A 15083-nucleotide genomic window follows, 5' to 3' on the forward strand; every position below is an offset into this window, starting at 1 on the left:
TCTTCTTCTTCTTCTTTTATTTATTCTTCTTCTTCTTCTTCTTCTTCTTCTTCAACTTCTTCTTCTTCTTATTCTTCTTCTTCTTCATTCTTCTTCTTCTTTATTTATTCTTTTCCTTCTTCTTCTTCTTCTTCTTCTTCTTCTTCTATTTATTGTTATTATTTATTATTTCTTTCTTCTTCTTCTTTCTTTTCTTCTTCTTCTTCTTCTTCTTTCATCTATTTATTTTCTTCTTCTTCTTCTTCTTTATTCTTCTTATTATTCTTCTTCTTCTTTATTTATTTATTTATTTATTTATTATTTTTTTATTTATTTATTCTTCTTCTTCTTCTTCTTCTTCTTCTTCTTCTTCTTCTTCTTCTTCTTCTTCTTCTTCCTTCTTCTTCTTCTTCTTCTTCTTCTTCTTCTTCCTTCTTCTTCTTCTTTCTTCTTCTTCTTCTTCTTCTTCTTCTTCTTCTTCTTCTTCTTCTTCTTCTTCTTCTTCCTTCTTCTTCTTCTTCTTCTTCTTCTTCTTCTTCTTCTTCTTCTTCTTCTTCTTCTTCTTCTTCTTCTTCTTCTTCTTCTTCTTCTTCTTCTTCTTCTTCTTCTTCTTCTTCTTCTTCTTCTTCTTCTTCTTCTTCTTCTTCTTCTTCTTCTTCTTCTTCTTCTTCTTCTTCTTCTTCTTCTTTATTTCTTTGTTGTTTTATTTTTGTTTTTTGTTTTTGTTGTTGTTTTGTTATTTGTTGTTTTGTTGTTGTTTTTTTTTTTTTTTTTTTTGTTATTTGTTGTTTTTTGTTTTGTTTTTTGTTTTTTTTTTTATTTTTTTTTTGTTGTTGTTTTGTTGTTGTTGTTGTTGTTGTTGTTTTCTTCTTCTTTTCTTTGTTGTTTTTTTTCTTCTTTCTTCTTCTTCTTCTTCAAGTGTGACAGGCCAGACTTTATCCCTTTGTCAGAGACTTGAGTCGTTATGGTGTATTGCTCTCTCCTCTCTCTCTCTCTCTCTCTCTTCATCATGTGCCAAAAAAAAGACAGCAAAAATCACAGAGCTCTAGATTCTCTTCTTATATTATCCTGATTTAAACCTTCCCTCCTCCCCTCCCTCCTCCCCGTCCCTACGTTAGCTGCCATCAACAAACATTTCCCTTCAGCGCCCCTGGAAGTTACCACCTTCTGCTGCTTCATTCCCTCAAGAGGATTAGAGTATTTCCTGGGAGCACTTGAATAGGTTCTGGGGGGCTGTGATTGTCTGTTGTCTCTTGTGTGTGTGTGTGTGTGTGTGTGTGTGTGTGTGTGTGTGTGTTGTTGTATGTCTCTTCCTTGTCCCTCTCCTCCTCCCTCCTCCTCTCCTTCCCTCCCTCCAAACAGGTGGTGAACTTCGTGATATATTAGTTCAGGTCTGGTGAGGGTGGAGAAGAGAGAGGAGAGGAAGAGGAGAGGGAGGGATGGAGAGGAGATAGAGTCACTCTCACACCCACTGGCTGTCAGTCAGTCATGTAACTTGTTTCACTGCTGAACCATGTCTAACCTCTGCTCTTCCTCCTCCTCCTCCTCCTTCTTCCCTCTCCATGACCCGTGAATCACGTCCTCTCCCTGACCCCTGACTGCCTCCCCTGACCCCCTGACTCACACGCCCCCACCTCCCCCCTAACCATTGAGTCACCCACCTCTTCCTCCTCCTCCACCTGCTACTTACATCAACACCTGTTCCCATACCAGATACCCTCGCTAGTAGTTGAAGAGTGGTGTGTGTGTGTGTGTGTGTGTGTGTGTGTGTGTGTGTGTGTGTGTGTGTTGTAGCATATATTAGTGTTGTTATAATACAGGTTGTATTGTGGTTGTTATAAGATAAACTTTACAACCTATTATGACTTATTTACAGAAACATTAAAGATCTTGAAGTAAAATGGGATCTTAGTGTTTTGTTGAGTGACGTACCGGTGAGTGACGTACCGGTGGTGACGTACTGGTGAGTGACGTACTGGTGGGTGACGTACCGGTGAGTGACGTACTGGTGAGTGACGAACTGGTGAGTGACGTACTGGTGAAGGCGAGTCTTGACCCCGACCGCGCCACCACAACACACAACTGGCCGCCTCAAGTATTGTTCACTGCCTCACGTTGTTCGGGGAGTGAGGAAGGTGTTGGTGGAGCGTGCATACAGAGACGGACATTACCTGAAGGTTGAGGACGGTGAGGGGTGTAAACGCTGAGGATACAGCCAGGTGAGCTCATCCACCCAAAGATGACCTCTCTGTGCACCCGTCATGTCGTGCACCATTCGTGTGTACGGCCACAAGCAGTACGTGTCCGTGATCTGTACGTGTAAGGACTGTTATGCTGGACAGCCGTGCAGGCGCCAGCAGCCCTTCAAGCCTTCACAGCCTGTCTCCTGTGTCTCCCGCCAGGGTGTGTCACAGCCCTCGTCCACCTCCTCCTTCCCCCCACAGTCTCCCTCCCCCCACTCACTTACAGTGTGTTCCTCCTCCTCTTCCTCCCTACTTCCCGTGTTCTCCACCATTCCCTCTCTGCCCCTTACGTCGACACCCTCATCCAGGTCCTTGCCCGAGGGCGGTGAAGGAGGTGGCCATGATGGTGCGTGGCGGAGGTCGTCTATGACCACTCTAGATTTTGTCCGTATTGAGAACTCCTGTAGGGAGGTTGAGCTTCACCTCCAGCCTCGCCCCGCCTCGCTCCTCAGCGCCTCCACTCCAGTTCGGAGTTGTCGTACCGAAGTTGTGCTGATAACCCAGAACGCCTCACGGATAGCTCCGGGGAATGGCCTTCATCCGCCCCTGACCCCCGAGGGCAGTTGGTCATCTAGCGCCACCCTGGAGCACCGAGAGGACCACCAGAGTAGTGAGGACGCGGCGTGGTGGGCGAGGTGAGCCAGGAAGTTGTCGGAGCCCGGGAGCACCAACCTCCCCTCAGCCTGGTGTGCCCCCAACTCCTCCCTCTCACGCAAGATCGAGGCTGCCTTCAGCTACCGCTTACAGGACGCTTACAACAGGGCTATGACGGAGCGCTTCCCGGACACACGGTAAGACGCCGCTGGTGTGGTGTAGAGCAGTGAGGTAGTGTGCAGTAGGTGAAATAATCACAGCCGCAGCAGTAGTAGTGGTAACAGCTGCCTGGTGATGTTATGGTTGGTTGAGGTTAGGTTAAATGATGTTGTTTCTCGTCTTTAAGTTATTAACAGATGTCTTTCTCACAGTGCTGATCAACTGTGGTTTCTTATCGACCATCGATCACGTAATGACAAGTACACCTGCACATATTTTACATACATCTACACCTACACATCAATTACCTACACCTGTCATAGATGGGTGTGTTGAGACGAGATGAGGTCAGGTATAACCATTACTTTCGTGAGTCACCGCCTCTCTCTCTCTCTCTCTCTCTCTCTCTCTCTCTCTCTCTCTCTCTCATCTCGTATACCAAAAACGCATTTATTATCATCATTTCTTTATTATTCTTCATTACTATAACCACCTCTATTTCATCATACTGTAGTGATCGTCTGTCTGTCTCTGTCTGTCTGTATAATAATCACAATTCACCTGAGTCATAATCATGGTAATTTGTTGACTATATGATTTCAGTAACAGTCGGTAAGTATACAGGAAGGTCAGTGGGGCAGAGGTGTCTTGGGTCAGCTATTGTATTGTAAGGCGAAAATTGTCATCAGGGGAAACAGGTCAAATGATAGTGTATTAGAACGGTGGAGGAGGAGGAGAGGAGAGAGAATAAGGAGAGAGGAGAAAGGGGAGAGAGGAGAATAAGGAGGTTAGGGAGAGCGAGGAGAAAGATGAGAGGGAGAGAGAAGAAAAAGAGGGTGAGGGAGAGAGGGAGAAGGGTGAGGAGAGAGGGAGAAGGTGAAAGGGAGGAGAAAGAGAAGAAGAAGAGGTGGTGGTGGTGGTGATGGTAGCCAGGAGTTAATTCCTTATATCGCCACAGATGCACGTGTGTGGTACTCTGACAGGTGTGTGGTACTCTGACAGGTGTGTGGTACTCTGACAGGTGTGTACTCTGACAGGTGTGTGGGTACTTGACAAGTGTTTTGCACTTGACAGGTGTGTGTGCTTGACAAGTATGTGGTACTCTGACAGGTGTGTGGTACTCTGACAGGTGTGTGGTACTCTGACAAGTGTTTGGTACTCTGACAGGTGTGTAGTACTCTGACAAGTATGTGGTACTCTGACAGGTGTGTGATACTCTGACAGGTGTTTGGTACGCTGACAGGTGTGTGGCCATCAACATACATACAGTAGAGTGTCAATGTAATATATGTTGTGTTTCACCATACCTGTATGACACTGCGTTAATTACTGTTCATTTGACCACCATATAATTGTGTTGATGGTGAGGTGGGGATAATGAATGGTGATGGTGAGTGGTGAGTGGTGATGGTGAGTCAGTTGGTAATGTAGGGAGGAAGTATGTGGAGGGAGGAAGAAAGGGAGAAGAGAAGTATGTGGAGAGGAAGAAAGGGAGAAGAGAAGGGGGAGAGATAGAGGGAGAGAAAGGAGGAGAAGAGAAGTATATGGAGGGAGAGAGAGAGAGAGAGGTATATGGAAGGAGGGGGAGAGAGAGAGAGGAGAAGGAAAAGAAGTATGTGGAGAGGGAGGGAGGGGAGGAGGAGGGAGAGAGGGAGGAGGAGGAGGAGGGGCCACAAAAAGCAGGCTAGCTGAGAGACAAGTAGGCCAGCACCCACCTCTAGGCTAACCCTACACACCGCGGTCATGAAGGAGATTCCTCACTAATTCTCTCCTTCTCTTTGTCCGACTTGTTGTGGTGGCGCGTCTCCTTCTCCAACACTGTCTCCCTCACCAACACTGTCTCCCTCGCCAACACTGTCTCCCTCTCCAACACTGTCTCCTCCAAAGCTGTCTCGTTCTCCAACACTGTCTCCCTGCCAACACTGTTTCCCTCCAACACTGTTCTGCCAACACTGTCTCGTTCTCCAACACTATCTTACTCGCCATCACTATCTCCCTCCTCAACAACAATGTCTTCCTCACCAACACTTTCCATCACCAACACTATCTCCTCATCAACACTGTCTCCCCCCCCACCAACACCAACGCTACACCAACAATCTACTCCAACACACTCAGTCTTAAACCTGGAATTTTACGAGTGAACACCAGTGGTTTTGATGATGGTATTAGTTGTGGTAATAGTGGTAGTTACGGGAGTGGTGGTAATAGTGGTAGTTACGGTAGTGGTGGTAATAGTGGTAGTTACGATAGTGGTGGTAATAGTGGTAGTTACGGTAGTGGTAGTAGTATTTACGTAACGGTAATAGTAAAGATAGGAGGTACTAGTGGTGGTAGCTGTGTTAATGGCGGTAGTTATAGTTGGTAGTAATAGTGGTAGTGTTAGTTGTTGCCATAGTAGTGATGGTAGTTGTGGTAGTGGTGGTATGTCCAACTTGTATCCCTGTGTCCTCCTACCCGTGTCCACCTATATAATCCACGTGTCCTGTGTCCACCTACCCGTGTCCTGTGTCCACCTACCCGTGTCCTGCGTCCACCTGCGGGCTGGGTCACATTACCTTCCTTCCGTCTTTGATCAACAGCTTAACCTGTAACCCGAACCCAGAGATATTTTATACAACATCCGTCTTATTGTACCGTTTTATTGTACCGTACCGTGTTATTGTACCGTTTTATTGTACCGTACCGTGTTATTGTACCGTTTTATTGTACCGTACCGTGTTATTGTACCGTGTTATTGTACCGTTTTATTGCACCGTACCGTGTTATTGTACCGTGTTATTGTACCGTACCGTGTTATTGTACCGTTTTATTGTACCGTACCGTGTTATTGTACCGTTTTATTGTACCCCCGGGAGACTAAACCCATTTATTGAGAGAGACAAACACGCAGAATGAGAGATGGACTAAGACAAACACAGAGAGAGAGAGAGAGAGAGAGAGAGAGAGAGAGAGAGAGAGAGAGAGAGAGCATATCTTAACATTCTTCTCGTTCCATTTTATTGTACAACAAAAAAAGATGTAATTTATGTAAACAGCGACCATGTTATCCCCTGGCCTAACCTAACTTAACCTTGTCCATCCTAGAGTAAAAATATTGGAAACCCTCCCGTGAACGATGATAAGGTCGTGCCTTGTATCGTTCATCCTGGGATTAGAGTTGACGGGGACCCCCAGGAAACCGGGGATTGGTTGCAGCTTGTCTGGTGAACAAACCCGGAAGTTACACCTGATGGTAAGGGGGTGTAGGTGTCGTATGTGTTGTAGTGTGTAGGTGGTGGTGTGTTGTAGGGTGTAGGTGGTGTGGTGTGTTGGAGGTGACGTCAGTTTTGGAGGGTGGTGGTGGCTGTTGTAGATGGTGGTGGTGTTGTAGGTTGTGGTAGGTTGTAGGTGGCTGTATGTTGTAGGGTGTAGGTGACGTATGTGTTGTAGGGTAGGTTGTAGGGTGTAGTTAGTTGTAAGAGAGGCAACAATATTCCCCTAAGTCAACCACCATTACAATAAACTTTAATTATAATGAAAACAAAGCAAATTGTAAATGTATTAAGGTTCATTTACGAGAAAAAAAAAAGTTGCTCGTAAACACAACAATTACCAGAAAGGAAACGGAGGTCGCAGGTATAAACATTTTACACCTGTCATTACCTGTACTCTTAATGTGTCTCACCTGTGTGTCTCCTCTCATCACTGTCATCTATAATAATAATCACTGTCATCCATAATAATAATCACTGTCTTCTCCAACACCTATGACCAATTAGAGAGATGGATGACCCAGCTTCACCATCTATAACAACTGTTTCAACACTTCCGACCAATCAGAGGGATGGATAACTCCGTTCCACCATCTATAACAACTATTTTAATGCTTACGACACCTCTCATAAAGACAAAATTACTACGACATACAGTCATCCGTAACAATCAGCGTCAACGTGTGCAGTCACTGGTGCTAGTTGATCGCCCTGCCTCACCCTCTCTCTCTCACACCACAAGTGACTCTGTTTACCTGTCAGTCCTCCCTCCCATCCATGAACCCCGAGACTCATGAACCTGTGAACCCGAGACATCCCACTGTACACCATCTATGGACCTAACGCTGTGTGATGTCTCGGATTCACAGGTTCACGAGTCTCAGGGTTCATGGATGGGAGAGAGAACTGACAGGACTCTTTTGGGTGGATTTACAGTCGGGGTCAAAAGTTGGCTCCCGCCCCAAATGAAGCAGCATCGAACCAGAATGAGTTGAGACAATCAGGGTAAGTCAGTTCGGAGATTCATTCCGTGACGGGGCACCAACTGTACATTGTATATCTGAACTGTCTTTATCTAGTACAGGGTGAATCAATGTAAACTTGTATGACGATTTTACTGATTATCCATCTATCTATCTAAGGAAGGCTGCAGTCTCCCGTAGCTACTAACCTCATGCCAGACTCTCCACCTCCCACTCACCGTCAAGACAAAAGCTTCCCAAAGGTCCTTCCATACATCACGCTCCGTCTTAAATCCATTACCACAACAGGGAGGATGTTCATTATAAGAGTAACTCAACTATTATGAGGTGTCTTAAAAAAATGTATTCAGATATTATTAGAGATCGCGTGAGGTCAATGTTGCTGTTACAATACAAACATTAACGCGTGTGTATACATTTTTCTGGGACACCCTGTTTACTCGTGCAGACAATGGCGGCAAATTTCCCAGCCTAACTTGATCACGTTGGATGGAATCAAGTCGTAAATGGTGTGGTAAAACCTTGACCTTGGTGGTACATCTCGAGCAGTGACATGTGTGGGAGGGAAGGAGTTACAACTGGTTCCCTCCCTCCACCTACCGCCCGGGAAATTGTCTACGTCACCCCTGCTGAGCACTTCATTCCCAGGCCCCAGGGTGTCTTGTTCCCTCACTACGACACAGGACCCTTGTTATTGGTGATGATGGTGACCAAGTGATGTGATGATGATGTGAAATGATGATAAGACGAGGTGATGGTGATGAGACGAGGTGATGGTGATGAGACGAAGTGATGGTGATGAGACAAGGTGATGGTGATAATGTGAGATGCTGGTGATGAGACGAGGTGATGGTGATGAGACGAAGTGATGGTGATGATGATGTGAGATGCTGGTGAGGCGACGAGGTGATGGTGAGATGATGGTGATGACTTGGTGACCCTCCTCTGCTACACCATTACCTGATACCATCGTTGACAATAAACGCGGCGTGAGAACCTCCTTGTTTTATGACCCAACACCCGACAGGTTGTGAGGGTGAGGTTATAGGAGGGGTTGTAGATGAGGTTAAGTGAGGGGTTGTAGATGAGGTAGGAGAGGTTGTAGGTAAGATTGTAGGAGGGGTTGTAGGTAAGGTTATGACGACGGGTTGTAAGGGAAGCTGTGGCTGTCTCTCTCTGAAGGTACAGCATATAAGCCTCTGTCACGAGCGAGTATAATAGCTGTGGCGAGTCTTATAGGCGCGTCTCTATAGTGCTGGGAGGGAGAGGGGGGAGTTAAAGGTCTAGGTAGGTTAATTGATAGATAGATAGATGGATAGATAGATAGATAGATAGATAGATAGATAGATAGATAGATTTTTTCTGTTAATATCGCCATACAAATTTACATTGCTTCAGCGTGTATATAGACAATGCAGGTATACAAACAATATACATAGTCATTGCTGTATGTTATAAGTTACGTGGGGGGAGGAGGGGGGAGGGTCCTACACCAGTTGAGAGTAGAGGGAAGGATGGGTGGCGTAGTAAGGGAGGGAGGAAGGGACCCGCATCCTACAAGAGAGAGTCGACAGGGTACTTTATGGCCGGTGAGAGAAAGGGAGAGAGAGCAAGAGAGAGCAACCTACCTGTGTCCCTCCACCCCCCTCCCCCGGGGCATAGGTATAGGAGTCTCACACGCCCTGGAGAAAGCAGAAGGCGACCAGATAGATAGATAGATAGATAGATAAATAGATAGATAGATAGATAGATAGATAGATCATCGTAAAAGTTCACAACTGGTTCAGCATGTATATAAACAACACAGGTAAACAAACTATATCCCTAGACGGTACAGGTCTACAAACAACGATAAACACGGAAAGGCGACACACAGCCTTCAGAAGTTCATGGTCAGGTCTTCTTCTTCTTCTTCTTCACGAATCTTCTTACATCAGCGCTTTCTCGACCTGGAACGGGGAGGGAGGGAAGGAAAGAGAGTAGGGGATGGAAGGAGGGAAAGGAAGGCTAATGAGGGAAAGCAAGGATGGGAGAGAAGGCAAGGAAAGGAAAGAAGAAAGGTATGGAAGAGAAGCAAGAAAGGCAAGGAAGGGAAGACGAGCAATGGAGGAAGATAAAGGAGGATGGAAGACAAGAGAAGGAAGAAGATAAGGAAGGGTGTAAGAGAAGAAAGATAGAAAGGGGAAGGAAGGAAGAGTAGGAGGAAGACAAGGAAGGAAGGAAGAGTAGGAGGAAGACAAGGAAGGAAGGAAGAGTAGGAGGAAGACAAGGAAAGGTGGAATAAAAGAAATGCAAAGGAGGGAAGGAAGTTAAGGAAGAGAGGGAGGGTATAAACAATGAAGTATAAAAGTTATCTGTTAATATTAAATGATGGCAGTGTACAGGACCCCTTACTGCACAGGTCGCTTTAGATGTTCTGTAATTGTTACTGGGTCATAATTAGTATGCTGCTGGAGTAGACCCGTTAGTATGCTGGGCAGGTATACTCTTGGGGTATATTGTGAGTTCTAATTACAATAATTTTCTCCTGGGAAATTGGAGAAGTCTCATTGTATAGATTAGCCATAATTTGTTGTGGGGTGATGTCACAGGCTGGCTTAGAGGTTGTGATGTCATGGGTTAGCTTAGTGTTGTGACGTTAGCTAATAGTGTCGACGTCAGGTAGGAGTCAGTGTCGATACGAGGTTGTAGTATCGATGACTCACTTCCCAATTATGGAGAAAAAAAAATCAACATTCAAATTTATTCACAAAAAAAAATGTCAGCTGGATTTATTGAGAAGAATGTATTGTGCGTATCTGAGATGTGGCAGCCAGTCATAGTGTGTATTGACAGTAAGAAGGTGGAGGGAAGGCTGTGTGGGTGGGGAGGGGGTGGGAGGGCTGAAGGTGGAGGAGGGAGGGAGGAGGGGGTGGGGAGGAGAGGTTAGTGGGTGGGGATCGTGGGGTGGTGGAGGCTCAAAGTGTGTTGGGTCCTAAGGTAGGTTAGGTTAGGTTAAGGTGCTAGCCATTCACATACTGAAAATAATTGAATACACAAATGATTAATGGAGTTTCTGACCCAGCATCCCATCATCCCATCACCCACCACCTCACCACCTCATCACCTCACCTCACCTCACCTCCACCCCACCCCCCCACCCCCACACCCCACCTCACACCCTCCCCACCCCACCCCACCCCACCACCTCACCTCCCACCTCACCCCCTCACCTCCACCCCACCCCACCTCCCCCACCCCACTCACCTCACCCCACCTCACCCCACCTCACCCCACCTCACCCCACCTCACCCCACCTCACACCTCACCTCACCCACCCCCACCCCACCCCACCTCCCCCCCCCACCTCACCCCACCTCACCTCCCCACCTCACCCCACCCACCTCACCCCACACCCCCTCTCACCCCACCCCATCACCCCACCCCCACCCACACCCCACCCACCCCCCACCCCCATCCCCACACCCCCACCTCCTCACCCCACTCCCCCACCCCACCTCACCTCCACCCCACCCACCCACCCCACCCCACCCCTCCCCTCTCACCCTCCCCCCCCCCACCCCCCCACCCCACCTCACCCCCACCCACCTCACCTCCACCTCACCCCACCCACCCCCCCCCACCCCCACCTCACCCCACCTCACCTCCCACCCCACCCCCCACCTCACCTCACCCCTCACCCCCCACCTCACCTCACCCCACCTCACCTCCACCCCACCCCACCCCACCTCACCTCACCTCACCTCACCTCGTCTCACTTCACCCACACAGGTCTTTCCTCATAGTCATCTCGCCCCCTCCACCGCCCTCAGAACAGCAAGTCACTTGAATAATCCTGAGAGTAACTTGGTGTCTGTGTCTGTCTGTGTCTTGATCTTTGTTGGCTATCTGTTGATTTTGTCTGTCGGTGTCTGTTGTCTATTTTCTGTTGGTTGTGTTTCTCTTGTCTTTGTCTGTTGTTAAGTGGCTGTGTCTGTTGGCTATGTCTGTTGTCTTTGTCTGTTGTGTCTTTATTATGGCTGCAGACTTTCCTTCAGGTATGTGTCTGTGAACTGACTCTTATCTCCCTTGGTTCACAGACTTCTTCTCTCCTCCAGTGTCTGTTAGCTCCTCTGAGTCTCCCGGTGTGTGTGTGTGTGTGTGTGCACAGGTGAAGCATCATTACTACGTTCCTTTTGTTAATTAAGAAATATTACCTGAGAAATGCACCTCGTCCTCAGTCAAGCCACCACTGAGAGAGAGAGAGAGAGAGAGAGAGAGAGAGAGAGAGAGAGAGAGAGAGAGAGAGACGTAATGCAACAAGATAAGTTAAGTGGTATCATCGTAGGCTAATTGCTTCTCTGTTCCCACAAGATATATAACAGAACTCTCCTCGTTTACGTCTCCATCTCCTTATGAAGAAAAAAAATCAACTATAATTTACGAGAATATTTAACGCCATGCTTCGTGCCTATGTCGCCCAATTAGATAAGTGCAGGTAAGGTCGTGAATTATGAGCATTAGTGTGTGACGGTCGTTCTTATGGCTGGTTACAGAGTCGTGAGTATACCTTGCCCTCAGCTGTTGTGACTATGAATGAATTAATTAGTAGAGAGTTTGTGTTAAATAGAAGAATATTTCAGGTGATTTTGTGGAAACTTGGAGGAATTATTCTAACCTAACCTAACCCAACCTAACCTAACCTAACCGAACACAAAACTTAACCTAACCTAACCTAACACAAACCCTAACCTAACACAACCTAATCTAATCTAACACCTAACCTAACCTAACCTAACCTAACCTAACCTAACCTAATCTAACACAAAACCTAAGTTAACCCAACCTAGCCTAACCTAGCCCAACCTAACCTAACCTAGCCCAACCTAACTTACCTTACCAAATGTAACCTAGTTGTATATATAGACTATGACAGGTGTAGGACATGTCTGATAGGTGTATGGCAGGTGTTCGACAGGTTTATGACAGGTGTTTGATAGGTATATGACAGGTGTTCGACAGATGCGTGACAGATGTTTAATAGGTGTATGACAGGTGTTCGACAGGTGTTTGACAGGTATATGACAGGTGTTCGACAGATGCATGACAGATGTTTGATAGGTGTATGACAGGTGTTCGACAGGTGTTTGACAGGTGTATGGTAGACGGAAACACCTTCAATTTACACCTGTCGACGATGGTAATGAAACTGGGGCACGAAGAACAACAACAGTGTGGTAAGGTATTGGTGGTGATCGGGAAACTCGACCACCCGGAGCAGGTTTAACTCTTGCCTGTTTACCTTGGTGCACCCCGGCCTAGGAAACACAACACAACATAACACATAACACATAATATAACACCTCCACCGTCATCACCATCATCACCACCATCACCACCATCACCCCCTCCCTCCACCACCTCTTGTTGTTATTGTTATTGTTGTTTTTGTTATTGTTTTTGTTGTTATTAATAGACTGTGAGTGTGTAGTAACAGTGTGTCCTCTCCTTACCCCCACACAGACCAGGAGATGTACACCGCCTCAGCGCCGACGCAGGAGTGATGCTCCGTACACAACAACAACAACAGTCCCCGCAGAGTAGCAGCAGCAGTAACAGCACCAGAGACTTGACCCCCTACACGCAGCAGCAGCAACAGTCACCACAGAGCAGCAGCAGCAGTAGTAGTCGAGACCTGACGCCCTACTCACAACAACAACAACAACAGCAACTAGGCAAGACACCAGTGAGAGACCTAGGGGGCGGGTCTGCTCCAGCCCTCAAGACGCAGCCCACAAGGGACCAACCTCAGGTAAGGGCTGTCTACCTGTACACCTAACGGATACATTTCGATATAACGGATTGTCCTCTTCCTTATAGTCCGTTATATGGAGGGTTCACTGCTCATATACTTGTTTTCTTTTTTTTTTCTTTTTTTTGGGGGGGCGGCTGAAGGAAGAATCTTGCTTAAGAGTTGTTAATCCACGTTTGTTTTAGTTACACACACACACACACACACACACACACACACACACACACACACTGTTATTTTAACCTAACCTAACCATGCATCTCTTAATAAAAATCTCTACGTCCAGCATAAGACATCATCTCCACTATAGTTACTCTTTCATTGAACACTCTTACGAGAGGGTGATGGAAAGGAAGGGGGGAGAGAGGGGAGGATGCCACGACCACCCCCTGCCTCCCCTCCTGTTACGACTACCTCTACCTCCCCTCTTGTTACGACCACCCCTACCTCCTCCTGTTACGACCACCCCCTCCTCCTGTTACGTTACGACCCTACCTCCTTTTGTTACGACCCACCTACCCTCTTACCCACCCCTACCTACGTTACGACCACCCCTACCTCCTACCTCCCTCACCACCCTACTCCCTCCTGTTACGACCACCCTCTACCTCTCCTCTTGTTACGACCACCCCCTACCTCCCCTCTCGACCACTACCTCCCTCTCGACCACCCCCTACCTCCCTCTTTTTACGACCACCCCCTACCTCCCCTCTTGCCACTAACTATAATTTTGTACACTCTCACTTGTACAGTAATTGTGTGCACAGTTCAGTAAGGATAGGTGTATCAGGCTCTGTCATCACCTGCTTGTTAACACCACACCACAGCATACCACAGCACACCACACCACACCACACCACACCACACCTTGACGTCAGAGTCCCAAATATGTGAAATTTGCAGATGAATGATGTCCATACAGCGTGTCTCAGAAAACAAAAAACACATCCTGCCTTACAGATTTTCGTGATGATCATGTGAATGTTTATATCATGCAACATCGTCCTCACTTATACGAGACCTCACACATCAACAGGTGAAGACAATGTGGCTCTTGTAATATAAAACATTCATGCGATCTGCACGAAAACATGTAAGGCAGTGTGTATACATTTTTTTCTGTGACACCCTGTATATGTAAATTAGCTTGCCTGTACGTGTAACTGCATCACCATTTTTGTACATAATGATCCTGCTAATACTTACTGTTGGTCAAGCACTTATCCAAAAGGTGATTGTAAATAGGTTTCGGTACTCGTTAAGTAGGTAGGTGAGGTGTGTGTGTGTGTGTGTGTGTGTGTGTGTGTGTGTGTGTGTGTTTTGAGACCATAACCTAACCTAATCTAATCTAACCTAACCTAACCTAACCTTACCTTACCTTACCTTACCTTACCTTACCTTACCTTACCTTACCTTACCTTACCTTACCTTACCTTACCTTACCTTATTTTACCTTACCTTTACGCCACGCCACTCCACCCCCTCCTTACCACAGATCCAATATCCGTATTTCTACATGTGCGTCCTTCCTCCCCTCCCCATCCCCCCTAGCTAGAATGCCTCTGGTCAGCTCATAACCCTGAACCTCCTGGTAGTAATGCGTCAATGCTCGGGTCAGTCGTGCGTCATGTGTCGTCGTGTGCGTCGTATACAGAAAGACGTTGACCTTGTGAAGTTGTCGGTGCGTTACGGCGTATCTTGATGTGTTGCTGTTCTTGTTTTTGACGTTGTTGTTGATGTTATAATCTGTAATCTGAACACAGGACCAATTTTACCTGATTTACTTGTCGACCATCTCAACAAGAGGCGCCCATGGTGGAGGAAGGAGGCTGATAGACTGTGTAGGACCCCCCCCCCCCTTGTTATTGAGGACTATTATGCAGCCCTGCCCTTGGTTCCATGGCTTGAGCTGGTAGACTGTTCCATAGGCCTAGTACCCAAGCCTCCACTCTACCTTCCAGACTAGAGTTTGGTCGACCACATGGACTCTTAGGTGCTGGTTAAGATTAAACCAAGTGATGCTGTGTTACTCTGCCATAAGTTTAAAGCTCTTCCTCTAGTCCAACATACACCACGTCTC

General features: G+C 46.8%; 2 protein-coding genes across 2 annotated transcripts in view; one reads left to right on the plus strand and one right to left on the minus strand.

The window, feature by feature from the left end:
• The window catches only part of LOC121858051 (uncharacterized protein C2orf16-like), a 43944-nt gene extending 41702 nt beyond the window's left edge, over positions 1-2242 (minus strand). The window contains 1 exon segment of the mRNA XM_042354293.1: positions 2151-2242. Within this exon segment, the coding sequence (XP_042210227.1) occupies positions 2151-2242 (92 nt within the window).
• Positions 2243-2868: 626 nt separating this feature from the next.
• The window catches only part of LOC121858048 (ankyrin repeat and BTB/POZ domain-containing protein 2-like), a 30584-nt gene continuing 18369 nt past the window's right edge, over positions 2869-15083 (plus strand). Inside the window, exons 1-2 of the mRNA XM_042354289.1 lie at positions 2869-3013; positions 12715-13003. Coding sequence (XP_042210223.1) covers positions 2988-3013; positions 12715-13003 — 315 coding nt within the window. The 5' untranslated portion in view covers positions 2869-2987. The remainder of the gene's footprint in view (positions 3014-12714; positions 13004-15083) is intronic.

This window comes from Homarus americanus, unplaced genomic scaffold (assembly GCF_018991925.1).
Source record: "Homarus americanus isolate GMGI-L3 unplaced genomic scaffold, GMGI_Hamer_2.0 scaffold35404, whole genome shotgun sequence".
Lineage (NCBI taxonomy): Eukaryota > Metazoa > Arthropoda > Malacostraca > Decapoda > Nephropidae > Homarus > Homarus americanus.